The sequence below is a fragment of the Bacillus rossius genome, chromosome 10, assembly GCF_032445375.1.
Source record: "Bacillus rossius redtenbacheri isolate Brsri chromosome 10, Brsri_v3, whole genome shotgun sequence".
NCBI lineage: Eukaryota > Metazoa > Arthropoda > Insecta > Phasmatodea > Bacillidae > Bacillus > Bacillus rossius.
This window is the reverse complement of record NC_086337.1, coordinates 59624743-59643614: the sequence shown is the minus strand read 5'-3', so window position 1 is coordinate 59643614 and position 18872 is coordinate 59624743. Positions and strand designations below refer to the sequence as shown.

Genomic DNA, 18872 nt, shown 5'->3' with positions numbered 1-18872 from the left:
TGATTGAGAAACCCACTGAAATCGAAATGTGTGACGAATGCTTCAAAATTTTTGTTAACAAATATTTTAATGTCATAATCAATTGTTTTATAAAAGGTGTAAACGATGAATGTGGGAGAACCCGGAGTAAAGAAAACAAAAAAGCAAAAAAAGTCATGCACATGTAAATTGTATGGAATATCTAGCATAGCAGTGGTTATAAGGTATGATCGGGGTAAAATAAACTTCTTGCTACCAATTTAGGTACAGCTGGATAAAACTTTATAAGCATATTCGTCTCTTGTATATTATTTGCATTTTTCATTTACAATGGAAGTGAATCTTGTAGAACTTGTTCTAGCTCTGGTACCATTGTAATAATGCATTTATTTAAATATTATTATTTTAAAGTAACGAGGTATTAATACATATTTAATATTTATGGTAGCTTAAGATGGTGCAATTGTAAGTTCTAATTTAAGGATTATATTGTTTATTTACATTGTGTCAAACGCTATGTACTTCTACATATTTATGTCATACTGAAATTATGTATTTTTTCATCTCCCTTTAATAATATTATTTAAATGTCCATGTTATTTAATTTCATAATATCGTGCTCAAATCTCTGTTAACTGTACATTTAATTATTATATACGTATTATACACTATATGAACAACTGTACTCATTATATTGCAGACATATTCATAAAAAAAAAATAAAAAACTTTTATAACCAATAGGCTGTTAAACAATAGCAAATCAATAGTATTTAGTGGCTAAAAATTTGGATGATTTAATTAATTCATTAGATAATTCCCTAAATGAACGATGATTAGCAATAGAATGCTTTGAAAATTTTTACTTTAAATTTCCTTGAAAATATGCTGTTCATTGTTAACTATTTTTTACATCGAAAGCAACAAAACTTTTCAGCAAATAAATTTACATCTGCATGGCCGCAAAGAATACGAGGGTCAACACAATTTTTTTCAAAAGAATCTGTTGATTAGTTTAGGTGCAATGTCGAGTTGAATTTAATACATTTTAGGCTTGGAATGCATTGCCGTGGGTCCTGTTATCACGCCGAGCCGCTAGGTAGCAGCGCTGACGCTCTTCGCCCGCGCGGCTGTGCTATTAGTATACAGCTGTCCTGTATTCTCCCTCTACAGTATTTGGTATTAGTATGCAAAACGATTCCATAACAATGTCGCTGAATGCATAAACATGGTAGTGCTTACGGAAGAAACGGCGGAAAAATAGGGGTTTAAGGCAAGGAAACATGGAACTTTTATTCACAAAGTTATTTTCTTAATGAAATCACATTATTGTTATCAATACCAGTTATTATTTATTTAATAATTTTTATGTCATAATTGATTTACATTTTTCAATATAATATATTAACATTTTAGTGTAAAGTATGATTCTGAACATTAACTTATCAGTATACTGTCCAATAGAATTCTACTGACCACAATACCCATTTATACTTTGTCATTTGAAACTTCTTCATTTAACTCCCTAAATATAATCCACCGCCTCTACCATTGTGACAGTGCAAAAGGCAATAGCTATTATTCAGCTGCGGAAATTAAATTTGTGCTACGCAATCAACAATAACACATTTATTATTCTAACACCTAAGTAATGTCTATAGTTTTTGAAAAAGTATTAAAACTGTTACTTTGTATTGTTACAGCCCAAAGAATTGAATGGTGTTAAAATCCCGGTCGATGCCACAAAGGAAAACCCAAATGGTGTGGAATTTGACAATCTGTATTTGGATATGAATGGCATCATTCATCCATGCACACATCCTGAAGACAAGTAAGAGCTAATTTTTTTTTATAAATGTTATAATTTTTTTTTGTGTATGGTATCGAAAGTTGTGGTAATTTACACTTTGTTGATATTTGCTTTTATTTGTTAGTGTGATTATTTAATTTACCATATGTGTGTTCATTTCACATATGTAATAGGTTTGTTTCCTAAATTACTATTCTGGTCACGTGAAATTTTTACTTTTTTTTTTTTTGTAAAACAGTGCGATTAGTTGATATTATCGGAAAAAGCCTGTTTGTGGTTATTTGAATATTTTTATTCTTAAAATATTATTTGTAATTTATTAATGTGATGAAATTTTTACCTGAGAAATTGTGACTTATTAGGCATTGGTAAATCCAATCCTGGTATAACATAAAATCTTGAGTGTTCAAAAAATTTGATAGTCAAGAGAAAATATTTGAAGAAAAAATTTAAGATAGGATATTCATAATCGAACACTAGTGCTTAGGTAGTTGGCAAGGACTACATTAGTAGGGACCGGAAAAATTTGCGGGTTGAATGACCTGTAGGATGAACTCCATAGTTCTACGTACACTCGGTCGAATGCCACCCACTCATTGGCTGATGTCTTGTGAGACGTCCCAACGTAGCAGCCTGTGATTCGATAAAGCTTTGGTTGAGAGTTTCTCACTGGCCCAGAGTAATCCAGGTGAGTTGTGAGCCAATAGCAGAGGCAGCACTGAGGTATAACTATTTGTGTTTTAGCCTATCGTGAAATGAATTCGTAAATTTTTCTGGTCTCTATACATTAGTTAACTCCCAGAAGCTATCAGAGAAATGTGTGTATTTGCCTCCAGCAACAATGCTCTGGGAATGTTCTTTTTTCCTCTTTCAAAACTTAAGGTAGCTTTTTGATACAAAGAAAGATTGTGTTCTGATTTTTTATTCCTCCGAGTGTTACCCTTTTCCTTTCCCTTTTTCCCTCTTAGGCTTGATCTTTTCCTGGCTCTCTAGATATTGTATTCTTGTTCTCACTGAGGCCACAAAGCAAGGAAAATAGTCACAATTCACTGCTATAACTACGTTCTTATTTTCATTGGAAATTAGGAAATGGTGCTGACATTTTGAGGCAACCTAACAACCTAAATCGCTACGGTTTTAAAAGTAAATTTTGGCAACCTTGATTTTTTTCGTGGTGGTTTGTTGCTGGTAAGATTATTTATTTTGCAATGTGTTTCAACCGTAGCCTTATGCTAAAATGCTTTATCTTTTGTTTCAAAAATTAAAAACCGCTTAGCTGCAAAGTGTGTGTTGAATATCATAACCACACTTTCAATTGCAAATTAGGCAAATAAAATTAACGTTTACACATAATTAATTTTTATGGTATAGAAACAATATCCAAAATTTTATAAATTATGTGCAATGCTATAACATGTAACATGAAAGCGCACAAAAATAAAAATAAAAATTATAAAAACATTTTACTACAAAATTTAATTCAGTTTTAAAAAAATGGATTGTAATTGCAAAATAAAAATATCCTTTTGGTCACAATATAATCTTCTCATAAAATTTTCTTTACAGGACTTTAACATTTAGTATAGAACTTCAGTAGCCATTTGTCCGAGATCTTTATTTGCCAAAACTGCAAGCTTATTTTCAATTGTACATGTTACAAACAGAGATTAGAAAGTAGCTACGAAACTGTCATTTCACTCCTCTGTGTGTCTCACAATTGACTGAAATTTTTTTAATAATTTGTTACTTGTAATTACTTATGATTATCTTTGAGTTTTAGTAGGTAATGTATTTGTGTAGCCAAGTATAATAATATTTAACTCATCCATACTGATACAAATGTTTCTGTCTGTGAAGGCCAGCACCAAAGAATGAAGATGAAATGATGGTAGCAATTTTTGAGTGTATCGACAGGCTTTTTAGTATCGTACGCCCAAGGAAACTTCTTTACATGGCCATTGACGGAGTGGTAAGTAACAAAATGCGGTTATGCTTCATGTAGATAGTAAAACTGTATGAAAACAATTATAATTTTAAAATATTGTAATTTTTTTACTTAGATTCTCTTTACTGTTTAATTTTAAAATTATACTTCATTTGAATATTTGCTTAAGCTTCAGCAAGATACAAAAATTCCCAAGTAACTTGGTCATCTATCCAGGTCTACAATTTATTGCACTTATGTTTGCAAAATAGAAACTATTTGACATTTCAAACTGTCCCGGCAAGGCAGTCCAAAAATAAGTTCGAAGAAAATAACTTGAAACAATAATTGTGGTGTAGTTTGGCACTGAATAATTAAGATGTTTTAAAATTTCTATGGTTTGTTGATTTGTAAGTCAAGTTGCCAATTGAAAAAAAACAATATCTTTAAAACTTTTTTACAGTCCCGTGGTTGCACTAACTTACTGTACTGCTGAGAACTAAACATATCTCAGGGCGACAGCTTTGTGCTTAGCACAGATGCCGGTGGTCGAGAAATTTCAAAATATTTTGCCAAAAAAACAAGGTTACTTAATGGCTTGGCTTGGAAGAGGATTTTAAATGGTCACATGATGCATGCTGTAAATTATTTTTGTGAGCCACCGACCACACACAGCTGCTATTGGCTAATGATGATTGGCGAGATGAAGCAACAGCCTACCACCACGCAGGGAGGAGGCAGGTGCGTGAATTCACCAACCAATCACAACTCACCTCTTACAAGGAAACAACAACATAAAGTACATAATGCTTGCATCAAGATGTTTCTACAAAAAAAAATGAATAATTACGAAGTTTGTCCTGATTGACTGGTACAAAAATACAAAAAATTCATGATTTGACAGTCTCCCCAGGGAGCGAACATCTGCTGATTTTCCCATCATAAGAATACATGCAGAACGCACCATAACGTCTCGGCATCTGGAAAAAGTCCAGAAACTTGGTGTCATCTTGTCGTGCACTTGTCTCTCGTTCTTCCTTTTCTCAACACAATGCACAGTGTTCTAGAACCATAATCATAACTTTCAAATGAAAACAAACATAAACTACAAGCATTAAAACAATATTGGAAGTAACAAAAAATACTGAAAATGCATTTAAACCAATATTAACCTAACAAACAATGTGAAAGCCAATAAAAATATAGTTAAATGGGTATTCTGAAAAAATAATTAAGTATAAAAATTACAAGCATATTAATAATTAATAACAAAGTACAAGCATGAAAAACATCACTCGACCTGGAAGCTACGTAACCCGCTGATCCACCTGAATGACAAAAACATAATATTTATTCCTTTAAAAAAAAAATACTTATAAAAGCTGGACAGGGCAGGGTCTTGTTGCGCTGCAACTTCTTTGTAACCTTTCGTTATATTTTCACAGGCTGTGTGATGTTTTTTCAAGGCTCCCCGTGCGAAAATGAACCAACAGAGGTCGCGTCGGTTCCGCGCGGCGAAGGAAAGCGTGGAGAAGATCGACGAGGTGGCGCGCCTGAGGTCGGAGCTGGCGTTGAAGGGCTGCTTCCTGCCGCCTGAGAAGCCCAAGGGAGACCACTTCGACAGCAACTGCATCACTCCGGTGAGTCCACATAGGCAGGGTCAGCATGGAACTAAATAAATAAAATGAAGTAGAATTATATGAAAAAGAATCAAAAGAATCCATTTATAACTAAATAAGTGTACTTCAATAGAATAGAATTTCAATGATTAAATGCTTTAATTGTAACGAAATAAATCAAAGGAAAGAACTGAAATGAGTGAAAATGTTACCTAACTATACATATTAATGTGAAATATACTAAATAATCTGAAATGATACAAATGGAAATGAAATACATCCACATATACCGAAATTGATTGGAAACCTAATCTTGCCTTAGGAGAGACTTGTTTGATTCTGTTGTAGCTCTGCACAGATTTTTTAATTTTTCTGTAAGGATTTTCATGGAAATATTCTATGTACATAGTTAGTTCTAAATGAATTAAGAATGTGATCGAAAAAAGTTTTATTTTAATTTTATTAATGAGAACCTGTGTGGAAAAATACGTTCTCGTGTCTGTATTGCAAGCATGTTGAACACTGCCAGACACGTGGTTGAGTCACAAGAAAAGAACTTGTGTCGAAGTCAGGCCCACGCAGACATGCGCCACCACAGAAGAGAACACTTTGACAGCAGTGGCAATTTCGTTCTTGTGTTGCTCTAGCTTGCTGATATGTGACACAGTATACAGATGTCATTGCAGCACTGTCTATCTGAAATGTACACATATTTCATTTCAGGGTCTGGGAGCCAGTTGTTTGTGTTTAATGTGGGATGAATGCAGCTGGTTGGTAGATGAACTTAGGCATTCACGACTATTCTGGTTCACAATGCTTGGCAGAGGTTCTCTATGAAACAGCAATATGGTGATAGGACCTTTAATCCATCACATTCGGTACCATCAGCAGTTTTGTTGGATTATTGATCGTTATTTATAGTTTTTAACGAGAATACCAAATGTTAATTATATCTAGGGACAAGGTTATACGGTGAATTGCGATAAAACAGAAATAACACAGAAAAGCATGTCAATACACTGCATAAAACCAAAGTGCAAGTTAATACACCATAACAGCACTCAAATGCAAGTTATATCAAGAAAAACTTAATTCAAATCACAAAAAAAAAATAATTAATGTTTGAAATTGTTGGCATGTCATGACAAAATGTCCCAACAGAAATTGTACTAAAGTGCATAGGTCAGAAAAATTATTTAAATTGGTTACATTTTGCATCTCTTATTTAATCACGTCTAAACCACAAATGCTCGCCAATTTATATTTATCGTTCTGAATGTTATGTTTTAGACCAATCATTTTATCGTAGAAATGCAGCATGCAAATGCACTATTTTGGTGGAGTTAGTACTACAAAACAGTATTTATAAAAATAAACACAATAACACAGAAATGTTGTGTTTTAAAAATGAAATTGTACTAAAAATAAAAGCATAAAATCTTGTCTCTAATTGTAACCCGCTGCAAAACGGCAAACTGACAGTAGCGACACACCCTGGACGAAGTGAACACGCCGGCAGTGCAGTGTCGCAGCCTGGCTCGGGACTGCCGAGCGCGCAGAGCCACGCAGTGCAACCTTGCTTCTGGTCTCGGCAGGGCACACCCTTCATGGCCCGGCTGTCGGCATGCCTGCACTACTACGTGCATGACCGCATGAACAGCGACCCCGCGTGGAGGGGCATCAAGGTCATCCTGTCCGACGCCAACGTTCCCGGAGAAGGGGAGCACAAGATCATGGACTTCATTCGCAGGCAGCGAGGTGAGACATTATTGCTAGTGTTGTCACTTGCAAACAGCTATGAGTTCATTTGAGAAAATAAATTGAACATTGATAACTTTATTATGTCATTTTTGGATTGATGAAGAATCCAAGGCATGTTATTTGCATGGGTTATACTGCCTGAATATTTATTTCAGATAATTATAATTTTTTTATTGAATTGAATAAGTTTACTTTTATTTTAATGGGAACCGAACCCTTACAAGGTGTCTTCAGGTCATGAAAGTCATGAAAAAGTAAGGAAACTGAAGGACTGGTCAGACATTCATTAAAAATGCCTTAAACAAGCAGCAATGTTGTGGAAGTCATGAAAATTGTAATACCCAGAAACCATTTGCTAGCTTGCTTTTGGTTTCGTAAAACCTCACTTCATTTATAGTCACATGTGGACTGTATCTCTGAAATTGTTTTAGCTTTATAACTTAAAAATTGGTATGTTCCTGAAAATTGTAGAAAATTTTGTATTACATTTACTCATGTTCAATTTTGATTATACATGTAGATAGCAACAATCACACTACTTTTCTCTAGTTGTGTTTTGCCGTACTAAATGATAAGAGCAATAGGAACTACTTGCCCAACGTCTGTTAGACACCATAAGGAGAACTGCAATGGTATTCAAACTGTGTATTGTGTACGCATTTAATCAAATGGAGTGCTAATAGTTTATTGTGTTTGAAAATCTTCTGGTATATTTTTAAACGTAGTAGCATTTAAATTTAGGACCTCCTCTTTAAACTTGATGTGTTGCTAGTGTTTTGCAACTTTTATTCATTTATGTTTTCATTTTTATTTCTTGATTTCCATTATTCAATTTTTTTTCCAGTACCAAACAGTGCAAAACTGCAATGGTGTACGTTCAAGAAACTGTATTTAAATGTTAATTCCCGATTGCATGAATCATTTAAAGAACAGTACCTGGATGACCGAGCTTTGCTCGTTTTTTTTTTTATTGTGTTTTTAGAAATTATATCTAAATATGAACCACATACTGATTAAATGATAAAATATGAATAATATTTTTCGATCTTACCGACATAATAATTAGCGTTTTTTTCAAAGATCGTTTAGGCATTTTTAAGTGAACACACGAGTTAAAATACACAAATAATAAAAGTAAACAATTGATTTTCTTGGTCTAACCTCAAACCAAACACTCATTGGCTTAGTGTTGCTTATCAACGCCATCTACTGGAGTAGCTTTAGTGTTGTTGTGTTGTTAAACCAGTTAGTTGCTCCCAATTAAAAAAAAATTATGGTATTATTACTTGCCAATAGATGTCAGGAAGAGTCATTTATGTTTAAGTTGATTATTGAAAACACGAAGAAGAAAAAAAACGACATTTTTTTACAAATGAATTCTAGCTAGATCGATTTATCGCCCCCGAAACCCCCGGCATACTAAATTTCATAAAAATCGTTGGAGCTGTTTCCGAGATTCATATTTTATATATATACATACTAGTATATACAGTAGAACCCTGTTATAATGTTCCTGCATATAATGTTTTCCTGCTTATAATGTCATATTTTTAAAGTCCCAATATTTCCCCCATAAGGACAATGTATTTATTTCCTGCATATAACGTTCATAAATAGTGTAATTTCCTGCTTATAATGTTTGCTTTCTAACATTAAATAAATGGGGAAAAAATGTTTTAAAACCAATTATTCCAACACTTACGATAAAGAGTTTCCTTTATGTATGTTTATGTTTACAATCACTGCCATACAATACATGAAGTTTGTTAAAATACAATTTTATGCAATATACTGAAGGTACACAATGTTCATAGTTACGTATCAGTTGGCACCCTTAGTCAACTCTTCTCTTCCTTGCCATTCCAGTGGGTATTCAGATGCACGTACATAGTCCTATGATATTTAAGTTGCCAACCATTGAGCGAGGGCATAACTAAAAGTGTTTTCTATTGCTTACAAATAATTTATTTTTTCATTCATACGTAGGAACCCCAAATTAAACATTTTCAGGTGGTTAAGGAGTAGACGTTCTTACTCTTAATGTTGTCATCATGAATCGTGAGACAATTTTACAAAAAATGTGGCAGTGTATCTTTAAAGACAAACAAAATTTAACCAGGGAACAAGATAAAGTTGAAAAACTGTTGGCTTGTTTCAGAAAATTCATGTATCAAGTATACTATCTTTGGTTTCAACATTAAAGTTGTTTACATAGCTTGGTGAGTCCATTGGTACAAAGCTCGAACATTGTTAAGTGCTAAATTGAGATTTCCTGCTTATAACGTTTTCCTGCTTATAATGTTTTTTTATGGTGCTCCCTTGAAAAACATTATAACAGGGTTCTACTGTATATATATACGAGAATTATTGAAAACACGGATGAAACTCCATTTTCTTAAAATGAATCCTAGCTAGATCAATTTATCGCCCCCGAAACCCCCTGCATTCTAAATTTCACGAAAATCGTTGGAGCCGTTTCCGAGATTCAGATTTTATATATATATATATATATATATATATATATATATATATATATATATATATATATATATATATATATATCCAAGAATTGCTCGTGTAAAGATATAAGGTATATAACTGGCGTAGTGATGACGGATGACGGAGGCTCATGGTCCCTCAGCCCAGCCGGACCACGACCCCAACACGCAGCACTGCCTGTGCGGGGCGGACGCCGACCTCATCATGCTGGGCCTGGCCACCCACGAGCCCTACTTCACCATCATCCGGGAGGAGTTCAAGCCCAACAAGCCCCGCCCCTGCGACATCTGCGGCCAGATGGGTGCGTGCTCCGGCCGTCCCTCTGTGTGCGAGAGTCATTCAAGAGGATGGGTTTATATGTATATAATATAGTAGAGAAACACTGACAATTTTAGAGGTTTCTAATGTGATGTCGTAAATAAACACATTTTTCATGCGCTTCAATTGCAAACGCTGGCTGAACCCTACGAGATGGATCAGAATAATGTACTACAGTATTGTACACCTTAAAAAGGTCTACAAAAATGTTCGCGATGGTATATGTCTATCTCTTAGGGATAACCCACAATAACCATTTTTTATCCTTTTACTTTTGACGAGAAATAATGGCTTATTTACAAAGCGATTTTAAGCATTAATCCTTATCTGATTAAGTACCTTAAATACATTGTGCATTTAATATAGATCAATATGTCCCTTTACAGCATGTAATTTAAATTAATATTTTCAAGATATTACAGATTTAAAATACAGGGGCTTAGCGGTTGCGGCGGTACCGGCTGGGGGGCCGGTATATAGAGAGATTCTGTAGTACATATATTTAGTATCAGCATTGCACCCGTGCGAAGCCGGGGCGGGTCGCTAGTAACTCATAAAAGCATGTCTATTCACCATACATAGAACACCAAATGCAAGTTAATACACCCAAAAGCACCGAAATGCAGCAAACAAATCTTGTAATTAATATGCATATGTGATCAAAACTCAACTCAGATTAAAAAAGTTTAATATTTAATATACTAAATTCAATGGATAATTTATTTGGCATGTAGTTAGTACCAAAATGTATGTACTAAATAGATTCGAAAAATATTTGCTTTTTTTTTCTATTGAAACTGTTATCTGTTACTAACATTTGCAATATGACATTGGAACATTTTATAAATGCACGTATGCATGATGATTTTGATTCGCAAAGTACTTACTTTAACTTAGAGTTGTAAAAGTGTAATTTTTATTGTAGAGTAACAATGATGGTGTGCTACAGGTCTTTACACTGCATCATTGCAAAGGTTGTGTTTTAGCTGAAATACTGACTCATGAAAATGATTGAAATAACATCTATTACAACCATGTTGACATTCCCACTCGGAATTTCCAAGTCCCATGTGAGAAATGAACCAAAGGATTGTCTGGTGCATGCAAAAGTTCTAAAATGCCATTCCCTATTAAGGCATTGCTTTTAAATCAAATACTAAACAGTTTGGCAAAATGTGTTTAACTACTTGTGCTCTGCTAACTAGACATGTGTAATTTCTCCCTAAAATTCAATTTCATTTAGAACTGTTGATCTAGTATTGGTTTTGTTTCCAACTTATTTGTAATGTAGATTTATTGGAGTAACAGAAATATATCCAAAATGTGTGTTTTTAAATTTAATTATTTCTTATTTGTAATAACAGTACGCAGTTAATGACAAAAAATAAAAGAGCTAAGATACATGGGCAAATATTACCTCGTGAAGCCATTGACATTGAAATTATTAAATGCAGGGCATAATTTTGTTAAATGCGTATTTCTGAAAATAATAAGACAATTTCAGGAATTAAAAAAAAAAATTCTCTGGTGGCAGTTGTAGGAGGGATTTTTGGAGATAGACATGTTGCCTCATAGGTGACAATGAATAGTTACAAAAAAAATGGAATTTGAACAAATCAGTAAATAGGCTGACATTGTACAAATAATTCCCGGTTGATAATCAACCAGTTCCGTTCATTACCAATGATTGGGATAAGTCCCTACTGTTGCGAAACCACATTTACCGTATTTAATCGCATAATGTCCGCCATCGCATAATGTCCGCACCTTTCTTTTTAAATACTTGAAATGGAATTTTTTTAAATCCGCATAAAGTCCGCACCAGACAAAGCAACCTTGGCCACCCCTGAAAGGCACAGTAACGGGATGGAAAATTACTGACACTGTCAACAATGCTTTGACCTTGAGTTGTTCATTTCTCCGGAGCGGTCGCTGAGAGGGTTTCGTAGCGTGGTGAAACCGTCCGGACTCAGAAACTCGCACTCCACTGCGCAGCTGCCTGCTACGTCATGCGAGTTGCAAGGGGATGGGCTATATATAGCACAAGCCAGTACACCTCAACTCACACTACGTCACAAAGTAGGGGAGGTAGCGGAGAAGTGGTGGGGGTACATGCGCACAGTTTTTTTATACACACAGTGGGCAAGGGACAGGGAGGGAGGCTCGCCGGCGCCGGCTAATGCAGACATTAGACATCTGCCCCGTGCCGTCAGTGGCCATCTCAATGAAAGATTAAAAAAATATCTTTTCACGCAAAGCATTTATTTTGTGTAGGCTCGCTGTGGCTTCTGAATGTAGGAGCGCACACTCAATTGAGAGAAGAAAAAAAATTATGAGTGGCATCTTCCACTAATCGCCGGCACCCAATTATCTCGTCACCTGTCACATTTCTCACATCCGCTGCGGAGGGTCGCCAGTCACCAGCGCTCTGCTAGTATACTAATTATGAGAGAACAATTTTTTTACTCTACACAAAACATAAAATTTTGAGGAAAAAATTTTTTTTTCCGACTTCACCTCATAGTGTCCGCATCCCATTTTTTTTGTCAAAAATGTAGCCTAATTACTGCGGACATTATGCGAGTAAATACGGTAAATACAGGAAATCCCTGTCTAGAATTTTTTCGAGATTCTTATAATATTAGATTTATTAACCGAGAACTTTTATTAAAAGCATAAAATGGTATGTGTTTATAGGCGAGGTGCAGGAAGTGTGAGCGGTGTGCTTGTCTTATGGCCAGGCCACGAGATGAAGGACTGCCTCGGGCTGGAGCGGCCGGCGGAGAGCAGCGACCACCCTCCGCCCGACTACGGCACGGAGGGGGAGTTCATCTTCGTGCGACTCAACATCCTGCGGGAGTACCTGGAGCGCGAGCTGGACATGCCCGGCCTGCCCTTCCAGTACGACTTCGAGCGGGCGGTGGACGATTGGGTGTTCATGTGCTTCTTCGTGGGCAACGACTTCCTGCCGCACCTGCCCTCCCTCGAGATCCGCGAGGGGGCCATCGACCGGCTCGTCACGCTCTACAAGAAGGCCGTCTACAAGACGGGGGTGAGCCGTCCATCATACCCTCTTTTATCGCATAATCGTCGCACCCATATTTTAGGCAGTCAAAGTTGGGATAAAAAAAACCTGAAACTCTAGTCAGGAAAATACACTTTATTGTTTGTAATAACCCTCTTTTATCGCATAATCGTCGCACCCATATTTTAGGCCGTCAAAATTTGGATAAATAAACTCCTCACCTAAACGTCGCATGATGTTTTTGGTCCCGCTATTAGATACTGAGTGCTTCGTGTAGGTATCATCTCCGTATAAAACGATTTATTTTAAAGTAGAAATCTAATATTTATTCGGACATTACCACTTACTTATTTAATTAACGGAAATACGAATTTTGTCTGACGTAAATTTTGTTTTAAAGAAGTTTTTAAAAGTTATAACCTATATCTGATCGCCTGCGTTTACTGTTTACAAACATGTAGCCAGCGCTAGTTGGCATCATTCGTTTTTGGTTATGTTGCTGTCCGCATAGAGCGCGCGCACATGGTCGAATATTGATATCTCGCCGATTGCATGCATCGCGCTCTCTCTGTCAGGTGCCGAGTTAACTACATTTGACGGCCCGCACTCTTTCGTGGCAAGCGTGTACTACGACAGTTACATGCTATTTCAGGTCACATATTCAAGTGGCTTGCGTTCGCGTCACAGATTTTCTATTTAAAGTTGAAGAAAGTTTTTGTTGCATGAATTATTTGTTTGGCGTGCTCTTTTAAACTTCACTTTTTAAATAAACATACTATCCATGAACGGGTTTTGTTTTCATGTATAACTTTACCTAACGAAAAAATTTTTCCCACATAATAGTCACACATTTACTTTTCAAACTTGATTTTAGAATAAAATGTGCGATGATTATGCGAGAAAACACAGTATTTAAAAAAATTAAAACAAAAATTTTAAACAATCAAATTGCATCCTTCCTTGAAACTTTGAACGTAGATGTATTTCCTTATCATTGTAAAAGTCCACAGACTTATGTTTCATATTTATCTAGTTTTGGATTTTAAAGTGCACCATAAATGTTAATTTGTTTGAACAAAATATAGGTTCAATGTGTGCAAATCTTTGTGAAATCAAAATTTATTTTAAGAATTGGTTTATTCAACTTCGGAAGAATTCAATTACCTAAAAAGTTTCCAAAGAATTTGAAAATTTACTTGCTAATGAAAATTTTTTTTTATCCTTATTTAAACCCACAAACTCCTGTAAATATGGTTATAAATAATATTACCAATAATGGAAAATAAATGATTAATGTTCCCCCCCCCCCCCCCCCCCCCCCCCTTCAAATTCAGGTTTCAGTTCCGTGCCTTTGTCACATTGATTTTGTATTTCTTTTTAACTATATATTTGGGTACACTTACATAATTTATGAGTTATTAAGCAATTTGTTGCTGGGTATTTTTTTATATTAGAATGATGTCACAGAAAAAAAAATATTTTAATGAGTTTTGTCTTTTGGTAAAGATTAAGAACTTTTTCCTAGACTTTGGTTTAAAATTAAAAATAATGAAAGGTCCATCAACAAGGATCCATATGCAGTGCAAAAATAAGTTTAAAAATTTTCACACTTGATCTATAAATAAATACAATTTTTTTTCCCCTTTTAATAAGGTATAATAGATAATAAGTCTGAATTTATATTTCTAAGTACCTTGAGAAACTTATTAACAGTGTCTTACTGTATGTATATTTTACATAATATTTGATAGTTACTAGTTACTTAATATATAAATTTTAAGTATCCATCAGTTCAGAAGGCACTTGCCTGCGGGAAGAGCACATGGAAAGCAGATGTGAATGACTGGACAGGGGTTCGTCACGGACAGCGGCCACGTCTACCTGGAGAGAGTGCAGCTCATACTGGCCGACCTGGGGGAGGTGGAGGACCAGATCTTCAAGAAGCGACAGCAAGACGAGATATCCTTCAGGGCGCGCATGAAGGCTAAGAACAGAAGGGAGAAGGCAATAAAGAATTTCCGACCCAACTGGGTTCCCCAGGGTCAGTACTCGCCTCAGGTAAGCGCTCGGTGTGTCTCATTACGGTTCATCTAGTATGAATACTGAACGTAGTTTATACTGAACTGTCAGTAGATGAGCCATCGAGAGAAACTAAGGGGACAAATAATTTGGTTGTCTCCCCATCCCTATTATTTAATGTACAGCTTTTCAAACTGCACGGTTAAAAATAATTAAATGTAAACTGTAAACTTGATTTGTGTGTTTGTATTGCTTTACTTGAAGGTTTCCTTTGTATTCTTTTAACAGTAGACTTGTAATTTTCATTTTAGCAAGGTGAACCCAAGCATTAAAAAAAATCTTGACTCAACTGTTGTTAGAGTAAATTTTATGAAATATAAACGAGTGGTTTCTAAATTTGGCATTTCAGGCAGTAATGGCAAGGTGATCCAGGTGTGACTTCAGCACCTATTTGGAAATTCTTCCAGAAATTACCCGATAACAGGATCCATGGCACTTTTGCCCTTCTGTCCTGAAAACTGAATGTGGTATAACAGGAATGCACAGGCATATAACACCTTATCCTAAAGCTAAATATGATGAGTCCATCATTCCTAAGACAAAAAAATCATTAACAGAGGTTGCCGGAGAATGTGTTTCCTCTAGTGCTGGCATTATTGTAACTAACAAAATAACAAGTGAACATGTTGAAGAATTGGTACATATTTATACACGAAAATTTGAAGTAGAATAGGGCATAAGATGTTGATTTCTTATTATTTGTCATATGTCAATATTTTTTTTGAACATAAAATCATTTGAATTATTAATGAGGATGGTTTATGAGAGACATAAATATGCACAGTTTAATAGTAATTTTTTTTCTGTATACCAAGTGACGTGACATAATTTCAAAGCTATTGCTCACAATCCTGATCCTGATCCCGAAAATCCAATACCTTTCCAGACCGAATCCCGTCCCGAAGTAAAAATGCCAGTTCCGTCTTATCTATAAAAAAAAATGCTATGTTTTGATGCATAGTCTATAGAAAAAAAATTTTAAGAAATGAAGGTTAAAACAAAAGTTTTGTACCAACTTACAGAAACTTTCACTTTTTTGCACTGTTTTTGTGCATCGCTTTTAGGTTCTTACCCAGATTTTTGTATTGCTTTTGTATTTATACATCAAATTTTTGTGCAGCTTTTGTCTGTGTTATTGAGGTCCCTAGGTATCGGCATTGGAATCAACAAACCAGAAATACTGACATAGTATGTATTGTGATATCCCTCATTTCAGTCTCTCAATTTTAAAGTGCTTAAGCATATACGGCCAAAGCCTGGAAGCGGCAAATTATGGTGATTAAAATGTGTGTTGCATTCTGTATACAGTACACTCCCGATTATCTGCATAATTGGGCCACTGCGGATAGTGAAAATTGTGGATAATCCGCAAAAGAGCCGAAAATGGGAAACAAAAAAGGAAACATTAATTTCAACTTAAAAATTAAAAAATTCATGTACAGTAAAAGTTACAATTAACAGTAAAAAAATTTTAAATGATGCTGAAATTTTAGAATTTTACTGAATAATTAGGCATGCCAACCTACTGCGTGAGTTCCGAGAAGGCCTGTGGCGTTTTACGGTATAATGCACACAATACACTCGTCAGTAGAGTTAAAATTCGCTCACTTGTAATAAAATACAGATTTATGTATTTGCTGTATTTTTTCGTAGCATGGGCAGATAATAGGGAGTTCACTGTATTTTGTTTCCTTCTCCAGCCACTAGGGCGGAATGCGAGCCCGGTCCAGAACCCGAGGCAGACGGCGTATCAGGGCAGAATGGAGGCCGGCGGACAGAGAGGAGGCCTGGGTTATGACTCTCAGGTAAGAGCACTCCTTCTCCAGGCTGTTGCGTCAGTCAATTATTCTGTGTTGAAAGTGCAACATGTTTCAAGTGGATTGCAACAAACATAAAATGCCATGTTTATTCATGTCGCAGTATGGCTGCATGAGTGTTTTATAGCATGGAGGCTTCTGCATAATCCTGTTTTTTTTTTTATTCATATTGAATTTAGAATTGAATATCAAATTATTCACTAATATTGAATATTTAAAATTTTAATAAAAAATACAGGGGAACTTTTTTTTACACTTCACAGGAGTTCAGTTCAATAAATTGAAATAGAGAGAACTATATATATGAAACCATAAAAAAATTGTTGTACAATACAAGAAAGAAAAAAAAAACTGACATTGTATTTTCTTAAAGGAAAAGTTTTAAGTTTTGAAACATTTTTATGATTGAAACTTCTTTGCTGAGAGTGCTACAGTTTTTGAGCGTTACAAAAATTATGATCGCATGAAGGGAATAGGTACGTGGTGGGGGAACCGGTAGAGAATGAGAGTGCGTGAGCAACTCCACCCCTCCACTGCATACACTAGCAGTTGAAAGGGATTAATGGCAAGGGGAGAGGTAGAAATGATGCAGCAGTGATGCTACGTAATTCTTGTAACGCTGCTTGTTTTTATCTACACCAAAAAAAAAATATTCTCTTTTCCATTTGAGATCATACCTGTATCCTTACTATCCTCCAGTATTATCACTTGTTCAAAAAATAATAATTTATCGACTTTAATATATGTATTTATTTACGATATACCAAGGTACTCTGCCACTCTTTTGGTATAATTTTTGCAGATCTAAAAATCCTTAAAGTTATTTCTTCATCAAATGATTTGTCTTTTATTACAAGAAGACATTATTTAAGTCAACAATTGGTGTTTAAAAATCCAGTCACACCTAATAAAAATAAAACTATTGCCAATGAAATATATTTTTTTTCCAGTCTGGGCCAAGGGGTCAGAAGCGAAAAGCGGATGAAATGGATTCAGACGAGGAAGAAGAGCCTAACGACGAGGTGCGGCTGTGGGAAGATGGGTTCAAGGATCGCTACTACGAGTCCAAGTTTGACGTGGACCCCAGCAATATAAAGTTCAGGCATAAGCTCGCACGTGAGTACGTGCGGGGTCTATGCTGGGTGTTGCAGTATTACTATCAGGTTAGTTGTTGGTCATGAAACTGATATGAAGCTTGCCATGTATGAGAATCTGTGAAGTGTGTAAACAGTAAAAAAAAAATAACTTTAGGGTGTTTTAAAGATTTAAAAGAAATTACTCTCTGCCTGACTGGATTGATAAATGTTTGTTGTTGCAGGGTTGCGCCTCATGGAAGTGGTACTTCCCTTACCATTATGCTCCATTCGCATCAGATTTCGTGGACATTGGAGATTTGCCAACGACTTTCGAGAAAGGAACCAAGCCGGTGAGAATTGAAATGTTTCTGCTGATCGCGCGTGTAAACTTGTGACGATTGCGAGATCCGGCATCTCTCTCCCCCTGGGTGCAGTCTCTATGTCACAAGCGATGGGGTTGAACCGAGGGTTTGAACACTGGTACATTGTCATTTCTGTTTTCCTGATCATTGTCAGTTCCTTCACCAAATTTCCTGATGTATATGTGTCCGTCTTTAACGACCACCTCTTGAGCGAGATGCGCAACCAGATACCTTTTGTCATCAGAAACTTCGGTCCTTTTCTAAATATTAGGGATGGGTCGGTACCGGTTCTCGGTTCTCGGTTCCTACGGTTCTCAGCATTTTAACCGGCACCGAGAACCGCAGCTAAAATGTCGGTGCCGGTGCCGGTGCCGGTGCCGGTACCGGTACCGGCAGTATAGCAAAACCCTTTACGAAAATAGTCCTTCACTATAACTTAACTGTAGCATGAAATGGCTCAACTCACGTCCAAACCACATATGAATTATTTTTTTGGACTTCCGTGGAATAATATTCATCTCTAACTATAAAATAAATAACACGTGAAAATATTTAATGTTCTCGCCACATCTGTAAACAAAGTACGTTTTACAATCAAAACATA

General features: G+C 35.7%; 1 protein-coding gene across 1 annotated transcript in view; it reads left to right on the top strand.

The window, feature by feature from the left end:
- LOC134536285 (5'-3' exoribonuclease 2 homolog) overlaps window positions 1–18872 on the top strand; it is an 80067-nt gene that overhangs the window by 887 nt on the left and 60308 nt on the right. The window contains exons 2-11 of the mRNA XM_063376033.1: window positions 1682–1809; window positions 3646–3757; window positions 5179–5352; window positions 6927–7089; window positions 9734–9892; window positions 12651–12961; window positions 14786–14992; window positions 16714–16818; window positions 17781–17993; window positions 18149–18256. Of these exons, the coding sequence (XP_063232103.1) occupies window positions 1682–1809; window positions 3646–3757; window positions 5179–5352; window positions 6927–7089; window positions 9734–9892; window positions 12651–12961; window positions 14786–14992; window positions 16714–16818; window positions 17781–17993; window positions 18149–18256 (1680 nt within the window). The remainder of the gene's footprint in view (window positions 1–1681; window positions 1810–3645; window positions 3758–5178; window positions 5353–6926; window positions 7090–9733; window positions 9893–12650; window positions 12962–14785; window positions 14993–16713; window positions 16819–17780; window positions 17994–18148; window positions 18257–18872) is intronic.